This window comes from Coregonus lavaretus (genome assembly GCF_964263955.1).
Source record: "Coregonus lavaretus genome assembly, contig: HAP1_SCAFFOLD_282, whole genome shotgun sequence".
NCBI lineage: Eukaryota > Metazoa > Chordata > Actinopteri > Salmoniformes > Salmonidae > Coregonus > Coregonus lavaretus.
In genome coordinates, this window is record NW_028162929.1 from 380,512 (window position 1) to 406,352 (window position 25,841).

The 25,841-nt window shown below is 41.9% G+C and overlaps 2 protein-coding genes across 2 annotated transcripts in view; one reads left to right on the forward strand and one right to left on the reverse strand.

Moving 5' to 3' along the window:
- Positions 1 to 25,841, forward strand: part of LOC311118679 (BTB/POZ domain-containing protein 3) — a gene marked incomplete at its 3' end in the record, with an annotated part of 445,507 nt that overhangs the window by 283,187 nt on the left and 136,479 nt on the right. The window lies entirely within an intron of this gene.
- Positions 1 to 25,841, reverse strand: part of LOC311118676 (serine palmitoyltransferase 3-like) — a 119,364-nt gene that overhangs the window by 90,526 nt on the left and 2,997 nt on the right. Inside the window, exons 2-4 of the mRNA XM_084193465.1 lie at positions 22,231 to 22,392; positions 14,803 to 14,957; positions 6,373 to 6,521 (exon numbers count right to left, since the gene is read on the reverse strand). Of these exons, the coding sequence (XP_084049591.1) occupies positions 6,373 to 6,521; positions 14,803 to 14,957; positions 22,231 to 22,392 (466 nt within the window). The remainder of the gene's footprint in view (positions 1 to 6,372; positions 6,522 to 14,802; positions 14,958 to 22,230; positions 22,393 to 25,841) is intronic.

Below are 25,841 nucleotides of genomic sequence, written 5' to 3' on the forward strand. Positions count from 1 at the left end.
AACCTAGCACCATCCCTACGGTGAAGCATGGTGGTGGCAGCATCATGCTGTGGGGATGTTTTTCAGTGGCAGGGACTGGGAGACTAGTCAGGATCGAGGGAAAGATGAACGGAGCAAAGTACAAAGAGATCCTTGATGAAAACCTGCTCCAGAGTGCTCTGGATCTCAGACTGGGGCGACAGTTCACCTGAAAAAGGACAACGACCCTAAACACACAGCCAAAACAAGGCAGGAGTGGCTTCAGGACGTCTCCGAATGTCCTTGAGTGGCCCAGCCAGAGCCTGGAATTGAACCCAATCTAATGTCTCTGGAGAGACCTGAAAATAGCTGTGCAGCGACGCTCCCCATCCAACCTGACAGAGCTTGAGAGGATCTGCAGAGAAGAATGGGAGAAACTCCTCAAATACAGGTGTGCCGAGCTTGTAGCGTCATACCCAAGAAGACTTGAGGCTGTAATCGCTGCCAAAGGTGCTTCAACAAAGTACTGAGTAAAGGGTCTGAATACTTACATAAATGTGATATTTTAGTTCTTAAGTTTTTATACATTTGCTAAAATGTCTAAAAACCTGTTTTTGCTTTGTTATGATGGGGTATTGTGTGTAGATTGATGAGGAAAAATAACAATGTAATCCATTTTAGAATAAGGCAGTAACCTAACAAAATGTGGACAAAGTCAAGGGGTCTGAATACTTTCTGAATGCACTGTATGTGACCCTAGTGGGAAATGAGCCTAGCATTCCGTGCTCCACGCACTTACCAACTGAGACCAACACTGGGTTATCGTGTGTTTTAAGTCTGGAGAGCGTTTCATGATGTTACACTATAACATATGATAGCATTTTCCTCTCTGCTCACACACACACACACACACACACACAGGCACACACACACACACACGCACGCACGCACACACACACACAGTGGATGAGCCCGTAGATAATGATGAAGGCTTATGCTTTGACTGAATAATAATTCATTCAACGCTGCAGCCGCTACCAAGTTAATTAAAGACCGGTATAATTCTTTGAGACATATAATAAATGATGGGCTGTGAGATAAAATAGTCCCAAATTACACCCTATTCCCTACATAGAGCATAGCTAGTCTTCTTCCCCTCATTCCCTTAATGGGCCTTTGTCAAAAGTAGTGCACTATACAGAGAAAGGGTGCCATTTGGGCCACACTCACAGTCAGTTTGAGGGTTAGCCCACAGTAGTAGCTACTACTGAAGTAGCTAGCATGGAAACCCCGTATTACCGCAAAACTTACCGTTATTTTCCAGTCCATTTAAAAAATGTTGAACTCGAGGTGATTTGGTCCTCCAACCGCTAGAGAGTGTCCGAAGTTAGGGGGGTGTCCGAAGTTAGGGGGGTGTCCGAAGTTAGGGGGGTGTCCGAAGTTAGGGGGAAAATTAGCTAGTCTTCTTCCCCTCAATTTCAAGGCATCTTGTCTGTGTCTTCAACCCAAATGGCACCTTTTTTCCCCTTTGTCAAAAGTAGTGCACTATACAGAGAAAGGGTGCCATTTGGGCCACACTCACAGTCAGTTTGAGGGTTAACCTTTTTTTTAGGGGGGGCTGTCATCACAGAGCTACTGATATGTGGTAGCACCTGCTGCCTCAGGTAGGTTATAGAACAGAGGACATACCGCTCATAAAACCAAAGGTATTTACAAAGAACTGATCCTCTCCTTGTAAGGGAAAGCATAGTTCAACACTGTTGACTTCAAAACATACTGTCTAGCGGAGGGGTTTAATATGGCTACTCTAGAAGACTATAAAGGTACCTGCCAAAATAAAGGAAACACCAACATAAAGTGTCTTAATAGGGCGTTGGGCCACCAGCCAGAACAGCTTCAATGCTCCTTGGCATAGATTCTACAGGAGTCTGGAACTCTATTGGAGGGAAGCGACACCATTATTCCACAAGAAATTCACCATTTGGTGTGTTGTTGATGGTGGTGGAAAACGCTGTCTCAGGCGCCGCTACAGAATCTCCCATAAGTGTTCAACCTGGGTTGAGATCCGGTGACTGAGACACGCCCTTTAAACCCTCTATGCTCCTCCTCTTTCAAAGTCGCTGAGATGTCTTCTTCTAGCCACGGTCGCCAAAATAATGTTTACACATGACCCTAAGCATGATGGGAAGTTAATTGCTTAGTTAACTCAGGAACCACACCTGTGTGGAAGCACCTGCTTTCAATACACTTTGCATCCCTCATTCCCTCAACTGTTCCTTTATTTTGGCAGTTACCTGTACCCTGCTCCTGGAGAGATACCAGCCTGTAGGTTTCCGCTCCAACCCTGCTCCTGGAGAGATACCATCCTGTAGGTTTCCGCTCCAACCCTGCTCCTGGAGAGATACCATCCTGTAGGTTTCCGCTCCAACCCTGCTCCTGGAGAGATACCCTCCTGTAGGTTTCCGCTCCAACCCTGCTCCTGGAGAGATACCATCCTGTAGGTTTCCGCTCCAACCCTGCTCCTGGAGAGATACCCTCCTGTAGGTTTCCGCTCCAACCCTGCTCCTGGAGAGATACCATCCTGTAGGTTTCCGCTCCAACCCTGCTCCTGGAGAGATACCATCCTGTAGGTTTCCACTCCAACCCTGCTCCTGGAGAGATACCATCCTGTAGGTTTCCGCTCCAACCCTGCTCCTGGAGAGATACTGTCCTGTAGGTTTCCACTCCAACCCTGCTCCTGGAGAGATACCATCCTGTAGGTTTCCACTCCAACCCTAATCTAGCGCAACTGGGGTTGGAGCGAAACCCTGCAGTAAGGGAGCTCACTAGGAACAGGGTTGGAGAGCACTGCTGCAGATACTACACAGAACAAAAATATGAACGCAACATGTAAAGTGTTGGTCCCATGTTTCATGAGGTGAAATCAAAGATCCCAGAAATGTTCTATACGCACAAAAAGCTTATTTCTATCACATTTTGTGCACACATTTTGTTTACATCCGTGTTACTGAGTTTGTCTCCTTTGCCAAGATAATCAATCCACCTGACAGGTGTGGCATATCAAGAACCTGATTAAACAGCATGATCATTACACAGCTGCACCTTGTGCTGGGGACACTCTAAAATATGCAGTTTTGTCACACAACACAATGCCAAAGGTGAATCAAGTTGCCAGAGAATTTGATGTTCATTTCGCTACCATAAGCCGCCCCCAGGAAGACTATAGATCCTCCTTAGATAACAGACAGGAAGACTATAGATCCTCCTTAGATAACAGACAGGAAGACTATAGATCCTCCTTAGATAACAGACAGGAAGACTATAGATAGCACGGTTGACAACTCCATTGTGTCCTCCTCCCAGAGTGCAAAGAACCTTGGCGTGACCCTGGACAACACCCTGTCGTTCTCTGCTAACATCAAAGCGGTGACCCAATCCTGCAGGTTCATGCTCTACAACATTTACAGAGTACGACCCTGCCTTACACAGAAAGCGGCACAGGTCCTAATCCAGGCACTTGTCATCTCCCGTCTGGATTACTGCAGCTCGCTGTTGGCTGGGCTCCCTGCATGTGCCATTAAACCCCTACGACTTATCCAGAATGCCACAGCCTGTCTGGTGTTCAACCTTCCCAAGTTCTCTCATGTCACCCCGCTCCTCCGCACACTCCACTGGCTTCCAGTTGAGGCTCGCATCTACTACAAGACCATGGTGCTTGCCTACGGAGCTGTGAGGGGAACGGCACCTCCTTACCTTCAGGCTCTGATCAGACCCTACACCCAAACGAGGGCACTACGTTCATCCACCTCTGGCCTGCTAGCTCCCCTACCTCTACAGAAGCACAGTTCCCGCTCAGCCCAGTCAAAGCTATTCGCTGCTCTGGCACCCCAATGGTGGAACAAGCTCCCCCATGACGCCAGGACAGCGGAGTCACTGACCACCTTCCGGAGACACTTGAAACCCTATCTCTTTAAGGAATACCTGGAATAGTATAAAGTAATCCTTCTTCCCCCACCCCCCATAAAAATAAAAATAAAATAGGTGGTTGTCCCACTGGCTATCATAAGTTGAATGCATGAATTTGTAAGTCGCTCTGGATAAGAGCGTCTGCTAAATGATGTAAATGTAAATTGCAAACAGGAAGACTATAGATCCTTAGATGACAGACAGGAAGACTATAGATCCTTAGATGACAGACAGGAAGACTATAGATCCTTAGATGACAGACAGGAAGACTATAGATCCTCCTTAGATAACAGACAGGAAGACTATAGATCCTCCTTAGATAACAGACAGGAAGACTATAGATCCTTAGATGACAGACAGGAAGACTATAGATCCTCCTTAGATAACAGACAGGAAGACTATAGATCCTCCTTAGATAACAGACAGGAAGACTATAGATCCTGCTTCGATAACAGACAGGAAGACTATAGATCCTTAGATGACAGACAGGAAGACTATAGATCCTCCTTAGATAACAGACAGGAAGACTATAGATCCTTAGATGACAGACAGGAAGACTATAGATCCTTAGATGACAGACAGGAAGACTATAGATCCTTAGATAACAGACAGGAAGACTATAGATCCTTAGATGACAGACAGGAAGACTATAGATCCTTAGATGACAGACAGGAAGACTATAGATCCTGCTTCGATAACAGACAGGAAGACTAAAGATCCTTAGATGACAGACAGGAAGACTATAGATCCTTAGATGACAGACAGGAAGACTATAGATCCTTAGATGACAGACAGGAAGACTATAGATCCTTAGATGACAGACAGGAAGACTATAGATCCTCCTTAGATAACAGACAGGAAGACTATAGATCCTGCTTCGATAACAAACAGGAAGACTATAGATCCTGCTTCGATAACAGACAGGAAGACTATAGATCCTCCTTAGATAACAGACAGGAAGACTATAGATCCTCCTTAGATAACAGACAGGAAGACTATAGATCCTCCTTAGATAACAGACAGGAAGACTATAGATCCTCCTTAGATAACAGACAGGAAGACTATAGATCCTCCTTAGATAACAGACAGGAAGACTATAGATCCTCCTTAGATAACACACAGGAAGACTATAGATCCTGCTTCGATAACAGACAGGAAGACTATAGATCCTTAGATGACAGACAGGAAGACTATAGATCCTCCTTAGATAACAGACAGGAAGACTATAGATCCTTAGATGACAGACAGGAAGACTATAGATCCTTAGATGACAGACAGGAAGACTATAGATCCTGCTTCGATAACAGACAGGAAGACTAAAGATCCTTAGATGACAGACAGGAAGACTATAGATCCTTAGATGACAGACAGGAAGACTATAGATCCTTAGATGACAGACAGGAAGACTATAGATCCTTAGATGACAGACAGGAAGACTATAGATCCTCCTTAGATAACAGACAGGAAGACTATAGATCCTGCTTCGATAACAAACAGGAAGACTATAGATCCTGCTTCGATAACAGACAGGAAGACTATAGATCCTGCTTAGATAACAGACAGGAAGACTATGTATCCTCCTTAGACAACAGACAGGAAGACTATAGATCCTGCTTCGATAACAGACAGGAAGACTATAGATCCTGCTTCGATAACAGACAGGAAGACTATAGATCCTCCTTAGATGACAGACAGGAAGACTATAGATCCTCCTTAGATAACAGACAGGAAGACTATAGATCCTGCTTCGATAACAGACAGGAAGACTATAGATCCTGCTTCGATAACAGACAGGAAGACTATAGATCCTCCTTAGATAACAGACAGGAAGACTATAGATCCTGCTTCGATAACAGACAGGAAGACTATGTATCCTGCTTCGATAACAGACAGGAAGACTATAGATCCTCCTTAGATAACAGACAGGAAGACTATAGATCCTGCTTAGATAAGACAGGAAGACTATAGATCCTCCTTAGATAACAGACAGGAAGCCTATAGATAACAGACAGGAAGCCTATAGATAACAGACAGGAAGCCTATAGATAACAGACAGGAAGCCTATAGATAACAGACAGGAAGCCTATAGATAACAGACAGGAAGCCTATAGATAACAGACAGGAAGACTATAAATACTGCTCAGATGAGGAGTGATACCATTTTAAAGGAGTGGCTCAAGTAGTCAATACCAGTGCGTCATGGCTTTCTACAAACACACAGACAAGGGTTGCTTCCCAAATGGCAAGCTATTCCTAATACAGTGCACTGATTTTGACCAGAGCCCTTTGAGCAGTTCAGTTCTAACCTATTTTAAATTGAGGGGGAAGAGCTCTCTCCCTCTCCCTCTTTCACAAACACCTAAAAGTGCCCACAAAACAGCCCCACCCTCCAACCCACACATCCCCCACCACACACACACACACACATCCCCCGCCACAAACGCTCACCCATTTCCTGTCGTGTGCTGCAGACCCCGAGACCATACTGCTGGGTTCTGGCTGCTACAGTCTTCAGGAAATCAGCGTTGTTCTCAGCGAAACCCAGGTAGTTATAGGAACCCATGTTGATGACGTTGTCTATGGTCTTCCCTGTTAACCTGAAAACACACACACACACACAGATCGTTTCATGATGTTAAACCCATGTTGATCACGTTGTCTATGGGTTTTCCTGTTAACCTGACAGATAAAGCATGAACATGCACTAATCACTTTCTACCCTGTTTCTATTAATTTTGTTACACACATTCATGTCTGATATACAAACACACACACACTCACTTTCAAACAACCTAACTGAATTACACAGTTTTAACGGGAACCAACCTACAACATAATACAATAAGCTATTATTCACCCTGATTCTACCAGTTAACAACAATAAGCTATTATTCACCCTGAGTCTACCAGTTAACAACAATAAGCTATTATTCACCCTGAGTCTACCAGTTAACAATAAGCTATTATTCACAGAGTCTACCAGTTAACAACAATAAGCTATTATTCACCCTGAGTCTACCAGTTAACAACAATAAACTATTATTCACCCTGAATCTACCAGTTAACAATAAGCTATTATTCACCCTGAGTCAACCAGTTAACAACAATAAGCTATTTTTCACCCTGAGTCTACCAGTTAAAAACAATAAGCTATTACTCACCCTGAGTCTACCAGTTAACAACAATAAGCTATTATTCACCCTGAGTCAACCAGTTAACAACAATAAGCATTTATTCACCCTGAGTCAACCAGTTAACAACAATAAGCTATTATTCACCCTGAGTCTACCAGTTAACAACAATAAGCTATTATTCACACTGAGTCAACCAGTTAACAACAATAAGCTATTTTCAACCTGAGTCTACCAGTAAACAACAATAAGCTATTATTCACCCTGAGTCTACCAGTTAAAAACAATAAGCTAGTACTCACCCTGAGTCTCCCAGTTAACAAAAATAAGATATTACTCATTCTGAGTTACCAGTTAACAACAATAAGATATTATTCAACCTGAGTGTACCAGTTAACAACAATAAGCTGTTATTCACCCTGAGTGTACCAGTTAACAACAATAAGCTATTATTCACCCTGAGTCAACCAGTTAACAACAATAAGTTATTACTCACTGTGAGTCTACCAGTTAACAACAATAAGCTATTATTCACCCTGAGTCTACCTGTTAACAACAATTAGCTATTATTCACACTGAGTCTAACAGTTAACAATAATAAGCTATTATTCACCATGAGTCAACCAGTTAACAACAATAAGCTATTATTCACCCGAGTCTACCAGTTAACAACAATAAGCTATTATTCACCCTGCGTCAACTAGTTAACAACACTTAGCTATTATTCACCCTGAGTCTACCAGTTAACAACAATAAGCTATTATTCACCCTGAGTCAACCAATTAACAACAATAAGCTATTATTCACCCTGAGTCAACCAGTTAAGAACAATTAGCTATTTTCCAACCTGAGTCTACCAGTAAACAACAATAATATATTATTCACCCTGAGTCTACCAGTAAACAACAATAATATATTATTCACCCTGAGTATACCAGTTAACAACAATAAGCTATTATTCACCCTGAGTTAACCAGTTGACAACAATAAGCATTTATTCACCCTGAGTCTACCAGTTAACAACAATAACATGTTATTCACCCTGAGTCTACTAGTTAACAACAATAAGCTATTATTCACCCTGAGTCTACCTGTTAACAACAATTAGCTATTATTCACCGAGTCTACCAGTAAACAAAAATAAGCTATTATTCACCCTGAGTCTACCAGTTAACAACAATAAGCTATTATTCACCCTGAGTCAACCAGTTAACAACACTAAGCTATTATTCACCCTGAGTCTACCAGTTAACAACAATAAGCTATTATTCACCCTGAGTCTACCAGTTAACAACAATATGCTATTATTCACCATGAGTCAACCAGTTAACAACAATAATCTGTATTTCACTTGAGTCTACTAGTTAACAACAATAAGCTATTATTCACCCTGAGTCTACCAGTTAACAATAAACTATTATTCACCCTGAGTCTACCTGTTAACAACAATTAACTATTATTCACCCTGAGTGTACCAGTTAACAACAATAAGCTGTTATTCACCCTGAGTGTACCAGTTAACAACAATAAGCTATTATTCACCCTGAGTCAACCAGTTAACAACAATAAGTTATTACTCACTGTGAGTCTACCAGTTAACAACAATAAGCTATTATTCACCCTGAGTCTACCTGTTAACAACAATTAGCTATTATTCACACTGAGTCTAACAGTTAACAATAATAAGCTATTATTCACCATGAGTCAACCAGTTAACAACAATAAGCTATTATTCACCCGAGTCTACCAGTTAACAACAATAAGCTATTATTCACCCTGCGTCAACTAGTTAACAACACTTAGCTATTATTCACCCTGAGTCTACCAGTTAACAACAATAAGCTATTATTCACCCTGAGTCAACCAATTAACAACAATAAGCTATTATTCACCCTGAGTCAACCAGTTAAGAACAATTAGCTATTTTCCAACCTGAGTCTACCAGTAAACAACAATAATATATTATTCACCCTGAGTCTACCAGTAAACAACAATAATATATTATTCACCCTGAGTATACCAGTTAACAACAATAAGCTATTATTCACCCTGAGTTAACCAGTTGACAACAATAATCATTTATTCACCCTGAGTCTACCAGTTAACAACAATAACATGTTATTCACCCTGAGTCTACTAGTTAACAACAATAAGCTATTATTCACCCTGAGTCTACCTGTTAACAACAATTAGCTATTATTCACCGAGTCTACCAGTAAACAAAAATAAGCTATTATTCACCCTGAGTCTACCAGTTAACAACAATAAGCTATTATTCACCCTGAGTCAACCAGTTAACAACACTAAGCTATTATTCACCCTGAGTCTACCAGTTAACAACAATAAGCTATTATTCACCCTGAGTCTACCAGTTAACAACAATATGCTATTATTCACCATGAGTCAACCAGTTAACAACAATAATCTGTATTTCACTTGAGTCTACTAGTTAACAACAATAAGCTATTATTCACCCTGAGTCTACCAGTTAACAATAAACTATTATTCACCCTGAGTCTACCTGTTAACAACAATTAACTATTATTCACCCTGAGTCTACCAGTTAACAACAATAAGCTATTATTCACCCTGAGTCTACCAGTTAACAACAATAAGCTATTATTCACCCTGAGTCAACTAGTTAACAACAATAAGCTATTATTCACCCTGAGTCTACCAGTTAACAACAATAAGCTATTATTCACCCTGAGTCGACAACAATAAGCTATTATTCACCCCGAGTCAACCAATTAACAACAATAAGCTATTATTCACCCTGAGTCTACCAGTTAACAACAATAATATATTATTCACCCTGAGTCAACAAGTTAACAACAATTAGCTATTTTCCAACCTGAGTCTACCAGTAAACAACAATAATATATAATTCACCCTGAGTCTACCAGTAAACAACAATAAGCTATTATTCACCCTGAGTTAACCAGTTGACAACAATAAGCATTTATTCACCCTGAGTCTACCAGTTAACAACAATAACATGTTATTCACCCTGAGTCTACTAGTTAACAACAATAAGCTATTATTCACCCTGAGTCTACCTGTTAACAACAATGAGCTATTATTCACTGAGTCTACCAGTAAACAACAATAAGCTATTATTCACCCTGAGTCTACCAGTTAACAACAATAATATATTATTCACCCTGAGTCTACCAGTTAACAACAATAAGCTATTATTCACCCTGAGTTAACCAGTTGACAACAATAAGCATTTATTCACCTGGAGTCTACCAGTTAACAACAATAACATGTTATTCACCCTGAGTCTACTAGTTAACAACAATAAGCTATTATTCACCCTGAGTCTACCTGTTAACAAAAATTAGCTATTATTCACCGAGTCTACCAGTAAACAACAATAAGCTATTATTCACCCTGAGTCTACCAGTTAACAACAATAAGCTATTATTCACCCTGAATCAACCAGTTAACAACACTAAGCTATTATTCACCCTGAGTCTACCAGTTAACAACAATAAGCTATTATTCACCCTGAGTCTACCAGTTAACAACAATATGCTATTATTCACCATGAGTGAACCAGTTAACAACAACAAGCTATTATTCACCCTGAGTATACCAGTTAACAACAATAAGCTATTACTCACCATGAGTCCACCAGTTGACAACAATACGCATTTATTCACCCTGAGTCTACCAGTTAACAACAATAAGCTATTATTCACCCTGAGTTAACCAGTTGACAACAATAATTATTTATTCACCCTGAGTCTACCAGTTAACAACAATAACATGTTATTCACCCTGAGTCTACTAGTTAACAACAATAAGCTATTATTCACCCTGAGTCTACCTGTTAACAACAATTAGCTATTATTCACCGAGTGTACCAGTAAACAACAATAAGCTATTATTCACCCTGAGTCTACCAGTTAACAACAATAATATATTATTCACCCTGAGTCTACCAGTTAACAACAATAAGCTATTATTCACCCTGAGTTAACCAGTTGACAACAATAAGCATTTATTCACCCTGAGTCTACCAGTTAACAACAATAACATGTTATTCACCCTGAGTCTACCAGTTAACAACAATAAGCTATTATTCACCCTGAGTCAACCAGTTAACAACAATAAGCTATTATTCACCCTGAGTCTACCAGTTAACAACAATAATATATTATTCACCCTGAGTCTACCTGTTAACAACAATTAGCTATTATTCACCCTGAGTCTACCAGTTAACAATAATAAGCTATTATTCACCATGAGTCAACCAGTTAACAACAATAAGCTATTATTCACCCGAGTCTACCAGTTAACAACAATAAGCTATTATTCACCCTGAGTCAACTAGTTAACAACAATAAGCTATTATTCACCCTGAGTCGACTAGTTAACAACAATAAGCTATTATTCACCCTGAGTCAACCAATTAACAACAATAATATATTATTCACCCTGAGTCAACCAGTTAAGAACAATTAGCTATTTTCCAACCTGAGTCTACCAGTAAACAACAATAATATATTATTCACCCTGAGTCTACCAGTAAACAACAATAATATATTATTCACCCTGAGTATACCAGTTAACAACAATAAGCTATTATTCACCCTGAGTTAACCAGTTGACAACAATAAGCATTTATTCACCCTGAGTCTACCAGTTAACAACAATAACATGTTATTCACCCTGAGTCTACCAGTTAACAACAATAAGCTATTATTCACCCTGAGTCAACCAGTTAACAACACTAAGCTATTATTCACCCTGAGTCTACCAGTTAACAACAATAAGCTATTATTCACGATGAGTCTACCAGTTAACAACAATATGCTATTATTCACCATGAGTCAACCAGTTAACAACAATAATCTGTTATTCACTTGAGTCTACTAGTTAACAACAATAAGCTATTATTCACCCTGAGTCTACCAGTTAACAATAAACTATTATTCACCCTGAGTCTACCTGTTAACAACAATTAACTATTATTCACCCTGAGTCTACCAGTTAACAACAATAAGCTATTATTCACCATGAGTCTACCAGTTAACAACAATAAGCTATTATTCACCCTGAGTCTACCAGTTAACAACAATAAGCTATTATTCACCCTGAGTCGACTAGTTAACAACAATAAGCTATTATTCACCCTGAGTCAACCAATTAACAACAATAAGCTATTATTCACCCTGAGTCTACCAGTTAACAACAATAATATATTATTCACCCTGAGTCAACCAGTTAACAACAATTAGCTATTTTCCATCCTGAGTCTACCAGTAAACAACAATAATATATAATTCACCCTGAGTCTACCAGTAAACAACAATAATATATTATTCACCCTGAGTCTACCAGTTAACAACAATAAGCTATTATTCACCCTGAGTTAACCAGTTGACAACAATAAGCATTTATTCACCCTGAGTCTACCAGTTAACAACAATAACATGTTATTCACCCTGAGTCTACTAGTTAACAACAATAAGCTATTATTCACCCTGAGTCTACCTGTTAACAACAATTAGCTATTATTCACCGAGTCTACCAGTAAACAACAATAAGCTATTATTCACCCTGAGTCTACCAGTTAACAACAATAATATATTATTCACCCTGAGTCTACCAGTTAACAACAATAAGCTATTATTCACCCTGAGTTAACCAGTTGACAACAATAAGCATTTATTCACCCTGAGTCTACCAGTTAACAACAATAACATGTTATTCACCCTGAGTCTACTAGTTAACAACAATAAGCTATTATTCACCCTGAGTCTACCAGTTAACAACAATAAGCTATTATTCACCCTGAGTCTACCAGTTAACAACAATAATATATTATTCACCCTGAGTCTACCTGTTAACAACAATTAGCTATTATTCACCGAGTCTACCAGTAAACAACAATAAGCTATTATTCACCCTGAGTCTACCAGTTAACAACAATAATATATTATTCACCCTGAGTCTACCAGTTAACAACAATAAGCTATTATTCACCCTGAGTTAACCAGTTGACAACAATAAGCATTTATTCACCCTGAGTCTACCAGTTAACAACAATAAGCTATTATTCACCCTGAGTCTACCTGTTAACAACAATTAGCTATTATTCACCGAGTCTACCAGTAAACAACAATAAGCTATTATTCACCCTGAGTCTACCAGTTAACAACAATAAGCTATTATTCACCCTGAGTCAACCAGTTAACAACACTACGCTATTATTCACCCTGAGTCTACCAGTTAACAACAATAAGCTATTATTCACCCTGAGTCTACCAGTTAACAACAATATGCTATTATTCACCATGAGTCAACCAGTTAACAACAACAAGCTATTATTCACCCTGAGTCTACCAGTTAACAACAATAAGCTATTACTCACCATGAGTCCACCAGTTAACAACAATAAACTATTATTCACCCTGAGTCTACCAGTTAACAACAATACTCTATTATTCACTTGAGTCTACTAGTTAACAACAATAAGCTATTATTCACCCTGAGTCTACCAGTTAACAACAATTAGCTATTATTCACCCTGAGTCAACCAGTTAACAATAATAAGCTATTATTCACCCTGAGTCTACCAGTTAACAATAAGCTATTATTCACCCTGAGTCTACCAGTTAACAACAATAAGCTATTATTCACCCTGAGTCTACCAGTTAACAATAAGCTATTATTCACCCTGAGTCTACCAGTTAACAACAATAAGCTATTATTCACCCTGAGTCTACCAGTTAACAACAATAAGCTATTATTCACCCTGAGTCAACCAGTTAACAACAATAAGCTATTATTCACCCTGAGTCTACCAGTTAACAACAATAAGCTATTATTCACGCTGAGTCTACCAGTTAACAATAAGCTATTATTCCAGCTGAGTCTACCAGTTAACAAAAAGCTATTATTCACCCTGTGTCTACCAGTTAACAATAAGCTATTATTCACCCTGAGTCTACCAGTTAACAACAATAAGCTATTATTCACCCTGAGTCTACCAGTTAACAATAAGCTATTATTCACCCTGAGTCTACCAGTAAACAACAATAAGATATTATTCACGCTGAGTCTACCAGTTAACAATAAGCTATTATTCACGCTGAGTCTACCAGTTAACAATAAGCTAATATTCACCCTGAGTCTACCAGTTAACAACACAGTAAACAAACCTTCACAAACAAATGAATAAATATTTGCGTTATTCAATTAGCTCTTAACACTTGACACTGATTATCATTTATGGCCAGTGTGAGTCTGAATCCCAAATCAACCCCTAGCCCCTACACCCTAGATACTAGTTTATCAACCCCTAGCCCCTACAGCCTAGACACATGTTTAGGTCTGACAGGATTGGATGACAACAAGCATTTCAGAGAGCAAGATGTAGCTACCACCATATTGCTACCACCATATTGCTACCACATATACATCTTTTAGAAGGCACGATGAAGCTACCACCATATTGCTGCCACGCTTACATCATCTCCGATCTACAAGTGCATATGGGGTAGGGGTTGATTTGGGATTCAAGGTGAATAAGTAGGGGTTGATTTGGGATTCAAGGTGAATAAGTAGGGGTTGATTTGGGATTCAAGGTGAATAAGTAGGGGTTGATTTGGGATTCAAGGTGAATAAGTAGGGGTTGATTTGGGATTCAAGGTGAATAAGTAGGGGTTGATTTGGGATTCAAGGTGAATAAGTAGGGGTTGATTTGGGATTCAAGGTGAATAAGTGTCAGTACCTGAATGTCCAGTTGTGATCTGGGGACACCCTCTCCATCACGTCAAACACAGGGCCGGGCAGACTGCAGATAGGTCTGTTCCAGCTGTCTCTCACTCTCATGTACAGGTTACGGGTGTAGAAGTTCTCAAAGTCTTGATACAGCGGGACAAAATCCTGAGGACATATTGAAACAGGTTTAGTATCACAGCACAGCATGATTACTACATGGTTTTTATACCGGTAAGTATGATTGAATACTTAGAGTGGTGGTGCAGTGCACTACTCAAATACAATACAATTTTGTTTGTCAACAATGCAGAGAGGAAGAAAATAGATAAAAAATATAAATATAATAACACCTAATAATAAAAGTAATAATAATTACACAATGAGTAACGATAACTTGGCTATATACACGGGTACGAGCACCAAGTTGATGTGCAGGGGTACGAGGTAATTGAGGTAGATATGTACATAATTTATAACTAGGAATAGAGTGACTAGACAACAAGGATAGATAATAAACAGTAGCAGCAGCGTATGTGATGAGTCAAAAAAGTTAGTGCAAAAAGGGTCAATGCAGACAGTTAAAAAGTTAACCAAATAGCTACCCGGACTAACTATTTAGCAGTCTTATGGCTTGGCTTGGGGGTAGAAGCTGTTCAGGGTCCTGTTGGTTTCCAGACTTGGTGCATCGGTACCGCTTGCTGAGCGGTAGCAGAGAGAACAGTCTGACTTGGGTGGCTGGAGTCTTTCCTCTGACCGCCTGGTATAGAGGTCCTGGATGGCAGGGGACTGTGTGGGGAATGTGTTGTTGCCTACCCTCTAGGGCTGGTATAGAGGTCCTGGATGTGTTGTTGCCTACCCTCTAGGGCTGGTATAGAGGTCCTGGATGGCAGGGGACAGTGTGGGGAATGTGTTGTTGCCTACCCTATAGGGCTGGTATAGAGGTCCTGGATGGCAGGGGACTGTGTGGTGAATGTGTTGTTGCCTACCCTCTAGGGCTGGTATAGAGGTCCTGGATGTGTTGTTGCCTACCCTCTAGGGCTGGTATAGAGGTCCTGGATGGCAGGGGACTGTGTGGTGAATGTGTTGTTGCCTACCCTCTAGGGCTGGTATAGAGGTCCTGGATGGCAGGGGACTGTGTGGTGAATGTGTTGTTGCCTACCCTCTAGGGCTGGTATAGAGGTCCTGGATGTGTTGTTGCCTACCCTCTAGGGCTGGTATAGAGGTCCTGGATGTGTTGTTGCCTACCCTCTAGGGCTGGTATAGAGGTCCTGGATGGCAGGGGACTGTGTGGTGAATGTGTTGTTGCCTACCCTCTAGGGCTGGTATAGAGGTCCTGGATGTGTTGTTGCCTACCCTCTAGGGCTGGTATAGAGGTCCTGGATGTGTTGTTGCCTACCCTCTAGGGCTGGTATAGAGGTCCTGGATGGCAGGGGACTGTGTGGTGAATGTGTTGTTGCCTACCCTCTAGGGCTGGTATAGAGGTCCTGGATGTGTTGTTGCCTACCCTCTAGGGCTGGTATAGAGGTCCTGGATGTGTTGTTGCCTACCCTCTAGGGCTGGTATAGAGGTCCTGGATGGCAGGGGACTGTGTGGTGGGGAATGTGTTGTTGCCTACCCTCTAGGGCTGGTATAGAGGTCCTGGATGTGTTGTTGCCTACCCTCTAGGGCTGGTATAGAGGTCCTGGATGTGTTGTTGCCTACCCTCTAGGGCTGGTATAGAGGTCCTGGATGGCAGGGGACTGTGTGGTGGGGAATGTGTTGTTGCCTACCCTCTAGGGCTGGTATAGAGGTCCTGGATGTGTTGTTGCCTACCCTCTAGGGCTGGTATAGAGGTCCTGGATGTGTTGTTGCCTACCCTCTATTGCTGGGAATTATTATCTGTATATTTTCCATGATGGAGATCATTAGTTCTATCTCTGAGGAGCAGAGCACTTCACAGAGTTCATTAACACTAGATCAGATCAACCACAGCAGGTAGGCTAGCGGTTAGAGCGTTGGGTAGGTAGCCTAGCGGTTAGAGCATTGGGTAGGTAGCCTAGTGGTTAGAGCGTTGGGCAGGTAGCCTAGCGGTTAGAGCGTTGGGTAGGTAGCCTAGCGGTTAGAGCATTGGGCAGGTAGCCTAGCGGTTAGAGCATTGGGCAGGTAGCCTAGCGGTTAGAGCGTTGGGTAGGTAGCCTAGCGGTTAGAGCATTGGGCAGGTAGCCTAGCGGTTAGAGCATTGGGCAGGTAGCCTAGCGGTTAGAGCGTTGGGCAGGTAGCCTAGCGGTTAGAGCGTTGGGTAGGTAGCCTAGCGGTTAGAGCATTGGGCAGGTAGCCTAGCGGTTAAAGCGTTGGGTAGGTAGCCTAGCGGTTAGAGCATTGGGCAGGTAGCCTAGCGGTTAGAGCGTTGGGCAGGTAGCCTAGCGGTTAGAGCATTGGGTAGGTAGCCTAGCGGTTAGAGCGTTGGGTAGGTAGCCTAGCGGTTAGAGCGTTGGGTAAGTAGCCTAGCGGTTAGAGCATTGGGCAGGTAGCCAGCGGTTAGAGCGTTGGGCAGGTAGTTTGTGTTATCTTGTCATCTCCTCAAGTCAAATCAAATCCTACTGTCATTACCTAGCCTGGTCACAGGTCTGTTTGTGTTGTCTTGTGAACTCCTATTTGTCACAACAGGACATCACGAACAGATGTGGGACTAGGTTATAACACCATGTTCCTTTCAGTAATTTAACATCACTTCCTGAAACTTTAAAACGGATATTTCCTAATTGAATTGACTACAGTGTAGAGTAGATAAGGGACGTGTAATAACATGCAAATTATTGACCTTTATTTAGGGAGCCACCATTGAAACCAGTGTCTCTTTTACAAGGGAGCCCTGCATATACAATTTCATAAAACACCCGGTTCCCTACATACCACCCTGTTCCCTACATATCAACCTGTTCCCTACATACCACCCTGTTCCCTACATACTTCCCTGTTCCCTACATGGCACCCTGTTCCCTACATACCACCCTGTTCCCTACATACCACCCTGTTCCCTACATACCACCCTGTTCCCTACATACCACCCTGTTCCCTACATACCACCCTGTTCCCTACATACCACCCTGTTCCCTACATATCAACCTGTTCCCTACATATCAACCTGTTCCCTACATACCACCCTGTTCCCTACATACCACCCTGTTCCCTACATACCACCCTGTTCCCTACATACTTCCCTGTTCCCTACATGGCAACCTGTTCCCTACATGGCAACCTGTTCCCTACATACCACCCTGTTCCCTACATACCACCCTGTTCCCTACATACCACCCTGTTCCCTACATACCACCCTGTTCCCTACATATCAACCTGTTCCCTACATGGCACCCTGTTCCCTACATACCACCCTGTTCCCTACATACCACCCTGTTCCCTACATACCACCCTGTTCCCTACATACCACCCTGTTCCCTACATACCACCCTGTTCCCTACATATCACCCTGTTCCCTACATGGCAACCTGTTCCCTACATGGCAACCTGTTCCCTACATATCACCCTGTTCCCTACATACCACCCTGTTCCCTACATACCAACCTGTTCCCTACATACCACCCTGTTCCCTACATACCACCCTGTTCCCTACATACATTTACATTGACATTTTAGTCATTTAGCAGACGCTCTTATCCAGAGCGACTTACAGTTAGTGAGTGTATACATATATATATATTTTCATACCCCCTGTGGGAATCGAACCCACAACCCTGGCGTTGCAAATGCCATGCTCTACCAACTGAGCTACATCCCTGCCGGCCATTCCCTCCCCTACCCTGGACGACGCTGGGCCAATTGTGCGCCGCCCCATGGGTCTCCCGGTCGCGGCCGGCTACGGACAGAGCCTGGATTCGAACCAGGATCTCTAGTGGCACAGCTAGCACTGCGATGCAGTGCCTTAGACCACTGTACCACCCGGTTCCCTACATGGCACCCTGTTCCCTACAAACCACCCTGTTCCCTACATACCACCCTGTTCCCTACATGGCACCCTGTTCCCTACATACCACCCTGTTCCCTACATATCATCCTGTTCTCTACATGGCAACCTGTTCCCTACATGGCAACCTGTTCCCTACATACCACCCTGTTCCCTACATACCACCCTGTTCCCTACATACCACCCTGTTCCCTACAAACCACCCTGTTCCCTACATACCATCCTGTTCTCTACATGGCACCCTGTTCCCTACATACCACCCTGTTCCCTACATACCACCCTGTTCCCTACATACCACCCTGTTCTCTACATGGCACCCTGTTCTCTACATACCACCCTGTTCTCTACATACTTCCCTGTTCCCTACATGGCAACCTGTTCCCTACATGGCACCCTGTTCCCTACATACCACCCTGTTCCCTACATACCACCCTGTTCTCTACATACCACCCTGTTCCCTACATACCACCCTGTTCCCTACATACCACCCTGTTCTCTACATACCACCCTGTTCTCTACATACCACCCTGTTCCCTACATACCACCCTGTTCCCTACATACCACCCTGTTCCCTACATACTTCCCTGTTCCCTACATACCACCCTGTTCTCTACAAACCACCCTGTTCCCTACATACCACCCTGTTCCCTACATACCACCCTGTTCCCTACATACCATCCTGTTCTCTACATGGCACCCTGTTCCCTACATACCACCCTGTTCCCTACATACCACCCTGTTCTCTACATGGCACCCTGTTCTCTACATACCACCCTGTTCTCTACATACTTCCCTGTTCCCTACATGGCAACCTGTTCCCTACATACCACCCTGTTCCCTACATACCACCCTGTTCCCTATAAACCACCCTGTTCCCTACATACCACCCTGTTCCCTACATACCACCCTGTTCCCTACATGGCACCCTGTTTTACATATCTTAGTTGACTGCAAATCTGTAGGTCGCTCTGGATAAGAGTATCTGCTAAATTACCTAAATGTAAATGTAATGCAAAATGTAAATGCATGGCTGTGGATCTGTCTGTATAGTATATATGGGTCTTTCTATAAATAAAGGGGCCAATGTGTGACATCAGGGTCGACATTTTTAAATGGTTTGATATACACTACCGTTCAAAAGTTTGGGGTCACTTAGAAATGTCCTTGTTTTAGAAAGAAAAGCAATTTTTTTGTCCATTAAAACAACATAAAATTGATCAGAAATACAGTGTAGACATTGTTAATGTTGTAAATGGCTATTGTAGCTGGAAACGGCTGATTTTTTATGGAATATCTACATAGGTGTACAGAGGCCCATTATCAGCAACCATCAGTCCTGTGTTCCAATGGCACGTTGTGTTTGCTAATCCAAGTTTTTTTATAGGTTTTGATTCAACTCCTGAATTATCTTGAATGTATCTATTTTCCCCCTTTCTATCTTAATGTAATGACATGAAAACAAATGGCTAATTACTATTAATGACTTTGTAACAGCTCCAAACAGTTGTCCACAACAAGAAATGCTCACTGGTACCCTAGTTTATAGAAATACATATATAACAGTACATTTGGAAAGTATTCAGACCCCTTGACTTTTTCCACATTTTGTTACGTTACAGCCTTATTCTAAAATTGATTAAAGAAACAATTTTCCTCATCAATCTACACACAATACCCCATAATGACCCAATACCCCATAATGCCCCAATACCCCATAATGCCCCAATACCCCATAATGCCCCAATACCCCATAATGCCCCAATACCCCATAATGCCCCAATACCCCATAATGCCCCAATACCCCATAATGCCCCAATACCCCATAATGCCCCAATACCCCATAATGCCCCAATACCCCATAATGACCCAATACCCCATAATGCCCCAATACCCCATAATGCCCCAATACCCCATAATGACCCAATACCCCATAATGACCCCAATACCCCATAATGACCCCAATACCCCATAATGACAAAGTGAAAACAGGTTTTATGAATTTTTGCTAATACTGTGTATAAAAAACTAAAATACCGTATTTCCATCAGTATTCAGACCCTTTGATATGAGACTAGAAATTGAGCTCAGGTGCATCCTGTTTCCGTTGATCATCCTTGAGATGTTTCTACAACTTGATTGGAATCCACCTGTGGTTAATGCAATTGATTGGACATGATTTGGAAAGGCACACACCTGTCTATATAAAAGGTCCCACAGTTGACAGTGCATGTCAGAGGAAAAACAAAGCCATGAGGTCGAAGGAATTGTCCGTAGAGCTCCGAGACAGGATTGTGTCGAGGCACTGATCTGGGGAAGGGTACCAAAACATTTCTGCAGCATTGAAGGTTCCCAAGAACACAGTGGCCTCCATCATTCTTAAATGGAAGAAGTTTGGAACCATCAAGACTCTTCCTAGAGCTGGCCGCCCGGCTAAACTGAGCAATCGAGGGAGAAAGGCGTAGGTCAGGGAGGTGACCAAGAACCCAATGGTCACTTTGACAGAGCTCCAGAGTTCCTCTGTGGAGATGGGAGAACCTTCCAGAAGGACAAGCATCTTTGCAGCACTCCACCAATCAGGCCTTTATGGTAGAGTGGCCAGACGGAAGCCACTCCACGGTAAAAAAGCACATGACAGCCCACTTGGAGTTTGCCAAAAGGAACCAAAAGACTCTCAGACCATGAGAAACAAGATTCTCTGTTCTGACGAAACTAAGATTGAACCCTTTGGCCTGAATGCCAAGTGTCACATCTGGAGGAAACCTGGAACCATCCCTACGGTGAAGCATGGTGGTGGCAGCATCATGCTGTAGGGATGTTTTTCAGCGGCAGGGACTGGGAGACTAGTCAGGATCGAGGGAAAGATGAACGGAGCAAAGTACAGAGAGATCCTTGATGAAAACCTGCTCCAGAGCGCTCAGGACCTCAGACTGGGGCGAAGGTTCACCTTCCAACAGGACAACAACCCTAAGCACACAGCCAAGACAATGCAGGAATGGCTTCAGGACAAGTCTCTGAATGTCCTTGAGTGGCCCAGCCAGAGCCCGGACTTGAACCCGATCGAACATCTCTGGAGAGACCTAAAAATAGCTGTGCAGCAACGCTCCCCATCCAACCTCACAGCGGTTGAGAGGATCTGCAGAGAAGAATGGGAGAAACTCCCCAAATACAGGTGTGCCAAGTTTGTAGCGTCATACCCAAGAAGAATCAAGGCTGTAATTGCTGCCAAAGGTGCTTCAACAAAGTACTGAGTACAGGGTCTGAATACTTATGTAAATGTGATATTTCAGTTTGAAATGTTTTATACATTTGCAGATTTCTAAAAACCTGTTTTTGCTTTGTCATGATGGGGTATTGTGTGTAGATTGATGAGGAAAAATAACAATTTAATCAATTTTAGAATAAGGCTGTAACGTACAAAATGTGGAAAAAGTCAAGGGGTCTGAATACTTTCCGAATGCACTGTCCACACACACTCACCTTCTGCTCCTCTCTCTCATTGGCGATTTGGCATTTCTCCAGGCCCATTGCTCTGAGGAAGTCTCTGAAGTATCCAAACAGAGTGACGATGCCGAACCCCAGGTATGTCATCACGGCTACGTACATGGGAGCCTGCTCAAAGGACTCTGGTCTCTGAAACCTCTGCAAACAACAACAACAGCCAGGGTAACGACACACAAACAACAACAACTGTCAGGGTAACGACACACAACAACAACAACAACAACAACAACAACAACAGTGAAATTACAGAGGAGGAACTTCTGGATGCAATTAAAGACTTTAAGTCCGGGAAAACTCCAGGGTTGGATGGCATACCAGTCGAGGTATACCAAACCTTTTTTGATATACTAAGAGGACCGTTATTAGCATGTTTTAACCACTCCAATGTAAATGGTAGATTATCAGACACTCAAGAAGAAGGTCTGATTTCATTATTACTGAAACAGGATACAAGTGGAAAATATAAAGATCCAGTCCATTAAAAAAATTGGAGGCCCCTTACACTTCAGTGTTGTGATGCAAAAATTATAGCAAAATGTATAGCGCATATAATTAAAAAGGTATTGTTGGACATTATTCATTCTAATCAGACAGGTTTTTTACATTACGATACATTGGAGATAATATAAGGCAAGTACTGGAAACAATAGAACACTATGGAAAATATGGGAAACCAGGCCTGCTATTCATAGCAGACTTCGAAAAGGCATTTGATAAAGTACGACTGGAGTTTATTTATAAATGCCTGGAGCATTTCAATTTTGGAGAATCTCTTATAAATTGGGTTAAAATCATGTATAGTAACCCTAGGTGTAAAATAGTAAATAATGGCTATTTCTCAGAAAGTTTTAAACTGTCAAGAAGAGTGGATGGAGACACCTGTTAGAGCTTAAATCATGAACGTAGTCTTACTTCAGAATGACCTTGTTGACATACAGTCAGTAGTCTTCCTTCAGAATGACCTTGTTGACATACAGTCAGTAGTCTTACTTCAGAATGACCTTGTTGACATACAGTCAGTAGTCTTCCTTCAGAATGACCTTGTTGACAGTCAGTAGTCTTCCTTCAGAATGACCTTGTTGACATACAGTCAGTAGTCTTCCTTCAGAATGACCTTGTTGACAGTCAGTAGTCTTCCTTCAGAATGACCTTGTTGACAGTCAGTAGTTTTCCTTCAGAATGACCTTGTTGACATACAGTCAGTAGTTGTCAGAAGGAATCCTGTTGACAGTAATGTTGTGTGTTTGGATGTGTGCACTGAGCCACTATGATATTGTAAGTACTTTTCCTATCACAGTGTAAAAATGTAATAAAAAAAACCTATTCAGGTGTATTCTAGGTGTAATCTGAACATGGAATATTACATTGTAATTTATATTTACCACCACCACTATCAACTGTCCCTCTGCATGGGGACGCCAATGTGAATGAATCGTGTTGTTAGAATATAATTTCCTCATTCATACTGAATCCAAAAATGGACATGAATCTAATCTAATATTTCAATTTTCATTAGTGCTCTCATACCGCTGCATGAAACCTCGGTAATGACGGGTGAGCTGGCTCCAGGGTGAAGTTTCAGTCCGTGCTATCCTTGGTCCTTGGTGATTACATTTTAAAATGGTTAGGGTAAGGGTAGATGTAGGGACGTTCCAAGGATCCCAGATAGCACTGACTTTGAAGTTTCCCCTAGGTAGCCAACTGATCTAGGATCCCCAATCCTCATGTAATTAGCCTTGTTCACACTGCAGGCCTCAATGCTCAAATCAGTTGTTTTTCTAATCCATTTTGGACTACTAAACTGTCCAAACAGCAAGTTACCAAATCGGATTTGCATGTGTTCACATCAGTGGCGATTTTAGAATGTAAATCTTGGTGGGGCAAAAAAACAAAAAAATAGTGGGATGCATGCCAGCAAAGCCACTACACAACACAACACTAAACAATACATTAACTGCACTATAACGATGACAAACGGTGCCCACAAACTGTTAGGGCCTCCATAAAGCTGTCCCAACAGTAGTCCCAACACCTTACCACTGCTACACCTGGCTATCAGCGGAGAAACAGTTCATTCAGCCTCATTTACTACTTTTTTTAAATAGGGCTGACTTGCTTAAACAAATGTGATTTCTACTGACAATTGAGATGTACAAACTATTTCATAAGGGGACGACGAGCAGATAAGAGGCAATCCGTAATTTCGATTAAGACATTAATAAGCGAGCTAGGATGGACGTAGTCAATATAACTATTTGTTCAGCACTTTTGAAATGTACAGCGACAGAATTCAGAACATGGGCCGTTCTTACAGTGTTCTCCCTGTACACCAAGTCAGAACCGTAGGATAAATAAAGGGGATATATCAGCAGACAATGAAAGCTCTTACAATATTCGATGATGGCATTTCTCTAAAACAGGTTATAGGCTACATGTGCACCACCAAGTCAGAAGAGTAGGAGAAATTCTGAGGGGTAAATAGACCAATAATTATTAGGGTGAGGCACATGAGCTACTAACAGCTTACTAAACAACATACAGTGCCTTGGTTGTAATTGTCAATTGACAATTCCAGGTTGTAAGGCAACAAAATAGGAAAAATGCCAAGGGGGGTGAATACTTTCGCAAGCCACTGTACACTTAGTATTACTTTCTTAGCTACAGTATACATATCTCCCTGGCATATTACATTTACATTTTAGTCATTTAGCAGACGCTCTTATCCAGAGCGATTTAGAGTTAGTGAGTGCATAAATTTTCATACTGCCCCCCCGTGGGAAACGAACCCACAACCCTGCCGTTGCAAACGCCATGCTCTACCAACTGAGCTACAGGAGGCCTGCACGGGGCCTACAGCAGCATACAATACATTTTTGGATTCATCTTGTTGTGCTGTGCTCACTTGAACAGGAAGTTGGCGCGGGGGTCCTTTGTGGGAAAATTTTGTTATCAAAGTCTGACGTCGTTAATCTAATTTCGTAGCTCTAGAAAGAGTTCCGGATTTACAATACCGAGTTGGATGACCGTTCAAAACTTATTTTCCCATTCAGTTTTTCCTGACTTCCCAGTTGTCTTCACTTCAGACTTCAGTTCTTTGCAGTTCCGAGTAAACAGTTATTTTGAGCGTGGCACAAATCATGCTTCATTGACAGCATGGCCAATGTTGAATGTTTATTATTTTAAACTTCGAAAAGAGAACCGTAATCCACTCCACTGAATAGCAGGCTAGTGATTGCTTGCAGTTAGCCACTGTCACTGATTCCATCCAAACCACTCATTGTTGAATTTACGATTTCCAACTTGTGTTTATTTTATTTTATGTCCAATGGCCGATGAGCACCAACACATTTAATCTTTCCATTATTCCTCTTCATATAAGGATTAAAAAGGATTTGCCAGTAGGATTGTCGACTTGATTCATGATGACAACTGCTAGATAAGATTTTGAAAGTATGATGTTGACATGATCCGTCCAATCAAAGCTACTGTAGCTATAACGTAATTTGACGTCATTTTATCTGTGGCCAATGACCTTGAGTCTTCTTGGATGGGCACTTCTAACGAAACTCTATGGCAGCACCCAAGGG